General features: G+C 51.1%; 1 protein-coding gene across 1 annotated transcript; it reads right to left on the minus strand.

Moving 5' to 3' along the window:
- Positions 1-410: 410 nt before the first annotated feature.
- Positions 411-3,696, minus strand: LOC109687287 (saoe class I histocompatibility antigen, A alpha chain). The gene is made up of 8 exons (XM_020165118.2): positions 3,538-3,696; positions 2,993-3,262; positions 2,490-2,765; positions 1,627-1,902; positions 1,386-1,496; positions 970-1,002; positions 755-834; positions 411-625 (listed from the first exon to the last, which is right to left on the minus strand). Exons 1-7 carry the CDS (start codon positions 3,608-3,610, stop codon positions 791-793), a joined length of 1,083 nt encoding a protein of 360 aa, XP_020020707.2. The 5' UTR covers positions 3,611-3,696; the 3' UTR covers positions 411-625; positions 755-790.
- Positions 3,697-9,008: the final 5,312 nt, after the last annotated feature.

A 9,008-nucleotide genomic window follows, 5' to 3' on the forward strand; every position in this document is an offset into this window, starting at 1 on the left:
AGAGATGGGGACACTCAGAGGACAGTGACACCAAAACACATACACAATCACTGAAACAGACATAATTCTCTATAAAAAGATGAAACAAAAAAATAGTGGCACCTGCATTTGGACTAAGACCTAAGTCTGGGCTGACCCCCATGTGAAGCCCTGGTGGCTGGTGGCTTGGGAGATAAGAAAAGACCATGGCAAGGTCTGAGTCCCTGTGGTCGCAGATCATGATGGGACAAGGCTCTACTGAAGGACAGGGACTAAGAAGCAGGGAGATGACTCAGCTGAGCAGTGACCACATCAAAGCCCAGGGTGGACTGAGCCCCAGTTGTGCACTCGTGGCTTCTCCTGGCCTTCTCCTGTGTCCACCTGTAACAGACACAGTGTAGCAAACAAAAGGACTCTGGAAGCTTGTCAAGTTCTATTTTCTCTCAAAGTTTTATTAATCTTCCTTTGATTTAATTAGCTCAGCAACTTCATCTCATGGCAAGAATTTGATCAAATCCATATCCACATTCTTATTTTCAACAGGGAAGTGAGAATCTCAGCCCACTGCAACCTCACAGGAGGAAGAACGGGGAGAGGCCTGCACAGATCCTGTGTGGCTCAGTCCTCATAAGGCAGCTGTCCCACACTGTAACAGAAATGATCATGACAAATTCAGACGGGCATGGAAAATGGTGACACTCTGAGCAGCCCATCACACACACAAAAAGTCCCAATCCACAGTCCCCATAACCCAGGAGTCTGTCCTTTGCCTCACCTCTAGTGCCAACTTGACCCTCGAGGTGTCACCTTTTCAAGCTGTGAGAGAAGAATCAGAGCCCTGGGAACTGTCCCCTCCTAGGAAAGAACAAAACATCTGGTCAGAGCCCAAAGGAGATGTGGCTAAAGGAGGAATTATGGGGTGGGTGAGGAAACCCATTGGTTCCTGTGTACAATTCTACAAGGGGCTCAGAGATTCCCTGCAATACTTACTTGCAGCCTGAGCATAGCTGCCTCTTTTTTCACCTGTGGAAAGAAAACAACCTGTGAGGGGACAGGGAGAAGGCAGGGCCATGAGGGCCTAGAGGAACCACTAGTCTTGGACCCTAGGGAAATTTCCAGACTGACTGTAGACCCATGGTAGGACCACTAGGCATGAGGACCAACTGCCTTTCTGGAGGCCTGTCCTTAGTGGGACCTTCCCCTCTGACTGCTGGGAATCAAGCACCATCAACAGGGTAAATTTATCCACATTCCCAGGTGATTTACAAAAGAATAGGTGCCAGCAAAAAGGACCCCAGGCTGGGGCAAAGTGCTTGTCACGTGCCACTTCCCATTAAGGAGTTAGACACATTTCTACCTGGGGCTTGAAACCCCTAGTGGGACAACTCACACCTGCCCCTCCTAACCTGTGTGCATCCTTTTCCACATAACAGCCACCACAGCTCCAATGACAACTCCACAGATAACCAGGGCAATGACAATTCCCATGATGGGGATGGTGGGCTGAGGAGGTGGCTCTGGGAAGGAAAAGGAAGAGAAGGGAAGTTTAGAGAACTTGACCCCCAGATCTCAGCCTGCCGCTGAGGGTCTACAGATCAGGTCCTATTTTCCCTGACAAGACGCTCTGTGTCCACGTCCCCTCCTTACCCCATCTCAGGGTGAGGGGCTCAGGAAGGCCCTCATGCTGCACATGGCACGTGTAATTCCTCTCCTTCCCAGAAGGCACCACCACAGCTGCCCACTTCTGGAAGGTTCCATCCCCTGCAGGCCTGGTCTCCACAAGCTCCATGTCCTGGCTCAGGTCCTCCCCATCCTGCTGCCAGGTCAGGGTGATCTCCTCAGGGTAGAAGCCCAGGGCCCAGCACCTCAGCGTGACCTTCTTATCAGAGATGGGGTGGTGGCTCACATGTGTCTCTGGTGGGGCTGAGGGGGAGATTGAGGAAATTCAGACATTTTGTACTACCTTCTATGGGCCACTGAAGTAACATTGTTGTGACTTTCCTGAGAAAGGACAAGACATTTGGGGTGGGGAAGGGATTACAAAATCCGGACACCAGCTTGACTCAGGTTTCTGGGATAATAGTTATTTTTTGGAAAATTCTAGAACCCTGCTGAGACAGCTCAGTGTAAAAGGCTCAGGTCTCTTGAGAGAAATTTGGGAGTCCTGACCTTCGTGGAGTAAGACTCGCAGAAGCTGGAGTCAGACCTCCAAAGGCTCTGATTTGGAGCAGAGAGCAAGGCCTGAGACAGTGTCCCTGTGATGCCCAAGGCTGCTGCCAGAAAAATGACCTGTAGTCCCCTTCACGTCTGGAGAGAAACTGTTTCCTTAACTGTCAGAGGGAAGAGCACCTCAGAGTCGCTCTTTGGTGCAGGATCTGGAAAGCCAGGCGCTCACCCCTCTGGAGCAGAGGGAGGGCGGTGTCCTGGGTGGGCCCCCTTTTCCTTCACGCCTTGTGGGAGCGGGCGGGGAGATCTACAGGAGATCGGGAGGGGTCTCTGGCCCCGGGTACCTGTGCGCAGCAGCGTCTCCTTCCCGTGCTCCAGGTATTTGCGGAGCCACTGCACGCACTCCCCCTCCAGGTAGGTCCTGTATTGCTCCGCCACACCAGCCGCCTCCCACTTTTGCTGGGTGATGCGAGCGGCGGTGTCCGCCGCGGTCCAGGAGCGCAGGTCCTCGTTCAGGGAGATGTAGTCATGGCCGTCGTAGGCGTGCTGCCAGTACCCACGGAGGAGGCCCCCGTCCGACCCCATGTCGCAGCCAGACATCCACTGGATGGTGTGAGAACCTGGCCCCGCCCCCACCGTCAGCCCCGCGCCCGCCCGCCCCGACCCGCGGGGATTTCCACCTAAACTGAAAATGAAACCGGTCCGAGTCCCCGCCGCTCTTCCCGGGTCAAAGTCTCCGCGGATCCCGCAATGTCGGGTGACCCTCGGATCTGCAGCCCCGGGACACCTCGGGCCGTCATGGGGACGTGGAGGGGTCGTGACCTTGACCCGGCGCGGGGTCACTCACCGTCCTCGCTCTGGTTGTAGTAGCGGAGAGCGGTCCGCAGGTTCACTCGGTCATTCTGTGCATTGCCCTTCTCGATCCGCGTCTGCTGCTCCCAGTACTCCGGCCCCTCCCGCTCCACCCACGGCGCCCGCGGCTCCATCCTCGGGTCCGCGGCGTCGCTGTCGAAGCGCACGAACTGCGTGTCGTCCACGTAGCCGACAGCTATGTGCCGGGGCTCCCCGCGGCCGGGCCGGGACACGGAGGTGGAGAAATACATCAGGGAGTGCGAGCCTGGGGACGGGGGGCGGCTGAGACTCCGCGACCCTCCTGCCGCGGAACCCGGGTCCCAGGATGATGGGCCGGAGGGGAGGAGGGGACACGGGCTCCTGAGACCCCAAAGGGACATCGGGGGAAGGGGGTGTGGGGGGGGAGCGGCAGCGCCCGGGTGGGGACGGGGAGGTCGGGGCCGCGGGGCGGAGACGCGGCTCCCCAGGTCCTGAGCTCCCGCCCGCGGTCCCTTCGCTCCTTCCTGGCAGGGGTCGTTTCCCTCCCGACCCCGCACTCACCCGCCCAGGTCTCGGTCAGGGCCAGGGCCGCCGAGAGCAGCAGGAGAAGGGTTCGGGGCGCCATGACCCCCATCCTCAGGGTCTGGGACGATCTGAGAGCGGGCAGCTCCGTGGGGACCTTATAACCCAGAACCGCGGAGACGCTGATTGGCTCCGCGGGAACGCGACACCCAATGGGAGTGAGAACTGGGCCAGGTCATGAGTGTCCAGGCAGAAGGACCTGACACGGGTTGGGAGAGAAAGAAGTGAAACTCTGGAGAGATGGGGAACTCCCTCCCAATACTTGCCTTCCCCACACCAGACCAGACGCTAGAGCCTGAGACCTGAGATCTAAGCTTGAAAACCTGCTCCTTTACCTTGACCCAGTCCTGCCCCACAGCAAACGCTGTGTCAAGGTTGGAGGCCACCCTGAGCAAAAAAAATTTAGAGACCCCATCTCAATTAACCAGCTGAGTGTGGTGGAACATTCTATAATCCCAGCTACAGGCAGGCCACTGATGGGAGGATCGCAGCCTGAGGCTGTCTTCGCTCGGCCCTGGACCACTAATGCTAAAGCCTACCTGAAGCAAAAAGGGACTTGGGCCATGACTCCAGTGGAAGATGCCAAGTGGAGGCCCAGAATTCAAACCCAGAAACACACACACACACACACACACACACACAAAACAGCAACAAAACAAAACAGAACAATAACAAAAGACACAAGCCTCCTACTTTGCAGTACAAGTGCTGTTTCTGTATTTTCTATTTAATCAGATAATATACTTTTATAGTGATGACTCTGGACTGAGATGTAATCAAGTTAATCATTTTTAATACTTCTCCAGGACATCTGTAAGTGGAAGTAGCTTATTTTTTGTCTTCTGAAATGAGGAGGGGGAGGTGAAGATTAGAATAACTCTCTTGCAGTTTGGCTCCAGAGTTTCCATTGTTGCCAAGCTTTGTTTTAGTGCAAATAAAGTCTTTTTTAAAAATTTCTTTTATTCATATGTGCATACAATGTTTGGGTCATTTCTCCCCCTACCCGCTCACTTCCAGGCAGAAACTGTTCTGCCCTTATCACTAATTTTGTTGAAGACAGAGTATAAATATTAATAAGTAGGATCGAGGGTTTTTGCTAGTTGAGATAAGGACAGCTATACATGGAGATTCCTCGCTTTCCTGTACACATATATGTGTTACATTCTAAATTAATTCTTCTCGAACTAACCTTTTCTCTAGTTCCTGGTCCCCTTCTCCTATTGGCCTCAGTTGCTTTAAACTATCTGCTTTAGTTTCTCTGCATTGAGGGCAACAAATGCTATCTAGTTTTTTGGGTGTCCTACCTATCCTCACCCCTCCCTTGTGTGCTCTCATTTTATCATGTGATCAAAGTCCAATCCCCTTGTTGTGTTTGCCCTTGATCTAATGTCCGCATATGAGGAAGAACATACGATTTTTGGTCTTCTGGGCCTGGCTAACCTCGCTCAGGATGAGGTTCTCCAGTTCCATCCATTTACCTGCAAATGGTAAGATTTCATTCTTCTTCATGGCTGAGTAGTATTCCATTATGTATAAATACCACATTTTCTTAATCCATTCGTCAGTAGTGGGGCATCTTGCCTGTTTCCATAATTTGGCTGTTGTGAATAGTGTTGCAATAAACACGGGTGTGCAGGTGCCTCTGGAGTAGCCTGTGTTACATTGTTTTGGATGTATCCCCAAGAGTGGTATTGCTGGATCATATGGTAGATCAATGTTTAGATTTTTAAGAAGCCTCCAAATTTTTTTCCATAGTGGTTGTACTAGTTTGCATTCCCACCAGCAGTGTAGCAAATAAAGTCTTACAGATATAAAAAGAGTTCTGATTTTGGGGGTCCTATGAAAGGGTTGAGCCCTCCAAGGGTTCCACAGACCTCACTTTGGGAACTGGTGTTCTGAGTAATCATTTGGTGGGGAGTTCCCCTAACCCCATCCTCTGTGTCTATTCTTCATTTCCAGAACTTCTCTCCCTGCACTGCCTCCCTGCCTCCTAAAGCTCAGATAAAGCACTGCCCCCGGATCTTCTAGAAGAGTTGCACCCCTGGACATTGGATGTCAGAGAGTTTCCTTAGTCTGGGGACAGAGCTGGAGAGACACAAGTTTCCCCTTTGAGTTGGGAACAGCGTGTGTCTGAGGCATCAGATACAAATTCACTCATTCCGTGTTTTGGCTCTAGATCTCTATATGCCAGGCAGGAATCTGACTCAATCTGATGAGAAAAACCTTGGCCTTTCATTTCAAATCAGTCCAGAGACTCCATAGCAGCTATCTCAGTCCATGAGGTCCATGTAACAGAAACTCCATGGACTGGGTGACTTACAAACAAGAGAAATTCATTTTTACTACAGGCTGGGAAGACCCATGTGAAGGGGTGACCATCTCCTGTCTGCGAGGGACCCCATCCTGACAGACAGCCTTACTTAAGGAATGGAGGCCATAGGAATGGAGGGGAAGGAGTGATGGGAAAGGGACACGGGAAGGTCAGCATAGAGGACACCTGTGTGGGAGCAATGGGATCTGCTTAGGGAGGGGCTCAGGAGCTTCTGGCAGGGCTGCTGGAAGGGTCCCTGGCTTTAGCAGGATGGGAGTTACGCAGGTGCTAGCTCTGTCATTCAGCAGGAGGCTGCAGTGCGTTGAGACAGTTTTCTGTACCCACAGGTACAGTGATCACACACATGGGAGAAATGGGAAGAAGCAGATGAGAGAGGGGAAATGACTGAGGGCTCCCCTCTTCCAGAGCCAGGGCCCCTAGTGCTGGGGTGGCAGGAGAATCAAAGAAGGGAGGGGAGAGCAAGGCCTGCACCCCAGGGTGAAGTGCCTAGCCCTGGTCCTTGACTCCAGAGTTCCCCAGGTCCCACTCAGTGTGCTACAAGGTCATAGGCCTTTCTAGTGACAGACCCAGGCAGTTTGAACCAGCTGTGGAAATCCCTGGTCTCAGGTCAGAGGAGCTGCTGCAGTATCCCAGGAATTGAGCTGGGAGTTGTCTGCACTCCAGGTGTCCAGGTAGACACTGTCCCCAGAGGGTGGAGAGAAGTGGCAGGAGCTGAAGACAGTACTGTGCTATAATCAGATTTGTGTTAAATGCAACCTCAGACATCTTCCCAGCACCTCCCTGATGCCGAGGATGGTCCTCTCCACCCTGCACACCTCCAATTCCCAGGTACCCAAGCACCATTCCTCTGGATGCCAAGGGTGGACCCTCCCCAGGTCATCAGATCACCCTCCCTCTTGGAGCAAGGAGGGCTGCCCCTCCACAGCCCTGAGAGTCTAGGACAGGGGTGCCCTGCCTCTTCTTTTCCCTTTGTGACTTCAACAGATAAAGGCCTGTGGTCTATGTTACTCAGGCCTCACCTACTTTCCACCTCTGTTCCCCAAATCAATCGTCCTGTGCTTTTCATCTTATCTTGGTGGCTGAGTGTGGCCTGGTTCTCTGGTTGTGTCCTGGAGACAAACAGATGTCCGCTGGCTGCCATCAGATCAGGCAGCCGCAAATTCTGGAGCTAAGTTTGGTAATAACAGGATTATAGCCCCTCAGTATCCAGCATCTGATTCCTCCCGAGTCCAGGAGGCTGTGGAGGCAGCTGGTCAGATGGCACCTCTAGGCCATAGGCTTCGTGCCCTGTGCAGAGTGTGAGGTCCCTGAGAGGCTGAGGGAGGGGCTTCTGGCCTGAGATAAGGTAGTAGGCACCCCCCCCCAACCAAACATGCACAGAGAGAACTCCAGTCACATCCAGGAAACAACTTACCTTTCCTGTCCAAGACTGTGCTCTTAGGAGGTCTGGTCCTTGAATTTATTCACTCTTCAACAAGTGTGTGAGTGTCTGTCATGTGCCTGGCTCTATTCCAGGCACCTGCGACACAACAAATCCAAACCAGGAAAAATCGCTGCCCTCACAGAATTCACTTTCAGAAGGAAACAGAAAGGATAAATAGCAAAGTGACTGATGTGACACACAGGAGGTCAGAGAGCAGAGTGATTTAGAGAAAAGGAACAAGGGGAAAGAGTAGGGCGGAGTTGTGATTTTTTGTGATTGTCCTCAGTGTAGACTGTACTGGGAGGAGACATTAGAGCTCAGCCCTGAAGGAAGAGGTCAGAAGCCTGAGGTTATTGGGAGGAAGAGAGTCCCAGGACCACTGTCTGCACAGCCTGGACTCTAAAGTGAATACACTGAGGTTGCAACAGGAATGAGGGTGGGCAGACTCCAGGAAGGACTTCCTGTCTGTGACTTTGAGCACTGGCTTTGTGGGTCTCATAACTGCTTCCCATTTGTGTCTCATGTAGACTTCCTGATGTCCTGCGGTCCAGGGGAAGTAAAGCCCCTGGTGTGTGGAGGAAGGGTGGGAGAGGAGGGACCTGCTGAGGTGGGTCCCCCATCTCTCTCTGTGCTCTTTCTCTTTTGCACGCAGAGCTTGAGCTGTGAGTGAGTCTGTGTGTTCAGCAGATGCCAGGGTCCCCGGATCTGGAGGACAGTGGTCACCTGTCAGGATGTAAAATTAAAGGCTTTCTAACCTCAGATACTCAAAGCAATAATATCCAGAAAAGGTCAGTAGGAAAACACTGTAAAATTATGTTACTTAATAATCAAATATGTAATGTTTCTCCTGCTAGTGACCTCTTCTGTGTAAACGAGTTACACCTGATAATTGTTTCAAACTGAAGGACTTCATTGGAAATTACTTGAGGTGAAGGACTGCTAGCAAGGAATATGTCGTGTTTTATTTTTCTGAATGTGACTTTAGTTTGCTTTCTATCCCCCTCTTTTTTCAACTTAGCATGTCTCTGTGAATAAAATATGTTCGATGACAAATTACTTGAGTGTTTGTATTTTTGAGTCAAGTATCCACCCCCACAGCCAATACACACTGTCACCCTCCCCTTGCCCAAAACTGTGTCCTCATACCCTTTGTGTTTAATCCTCCCCTGAGTGACCTCAGGGGAACCTGAGTGACCACCCATCTCCTTTCTGAGAGCAATGATTTTGAAGACTGTAGAATTTCATATATATATATATGTAAATCATGTTGTATGTAGTGTTTTGTGTCATATAATAGCATTTAAACTTCATCTGCGTTGTGTGTATTAACGTTTTGCTCATTTCCGGTACTATTACTTAAATCCTGATTTGTCCATTGGTTTATCTGCTGAAAATTGATAAATAGGCAAGTTATTACCAGCTTGGGTCTATTATGAACAAAGCCACTATTGACATTTGCATATAAGTCTGTGTGGACATTTGTAAAACATTGCAAAAAGAGGGCAAAATCCTTCCTTTTGCCTAAGTGTGGATTGTTGGGTCCTAGGGCAGTGCATGTTTAATTGCATCACGAATTGTGATACTGTACAAATGGAGCGTAGTATTTTTCCACTTCTTGCAGCAATATGGAAAAGGTTTCAAGTTGTGTCACATTCAGTTCATGTGTGTTTTCAATGTTTGCCATTCTAGGTGATT

This window comes from Castor canadensis, chromosome 8 (genome assembly GCF_047511655.1).
Source record: "Castor canadensis chromosome 8, mCasCan1.hap1v2, whole genome shotgun sequence".
Taxonomy (NCBI): domain Eukaryota; kingdom Metazoa; phylum Chordata; class Mammalia; order Rodentia; family Castoridae; genus Castor; species Castor canadensis.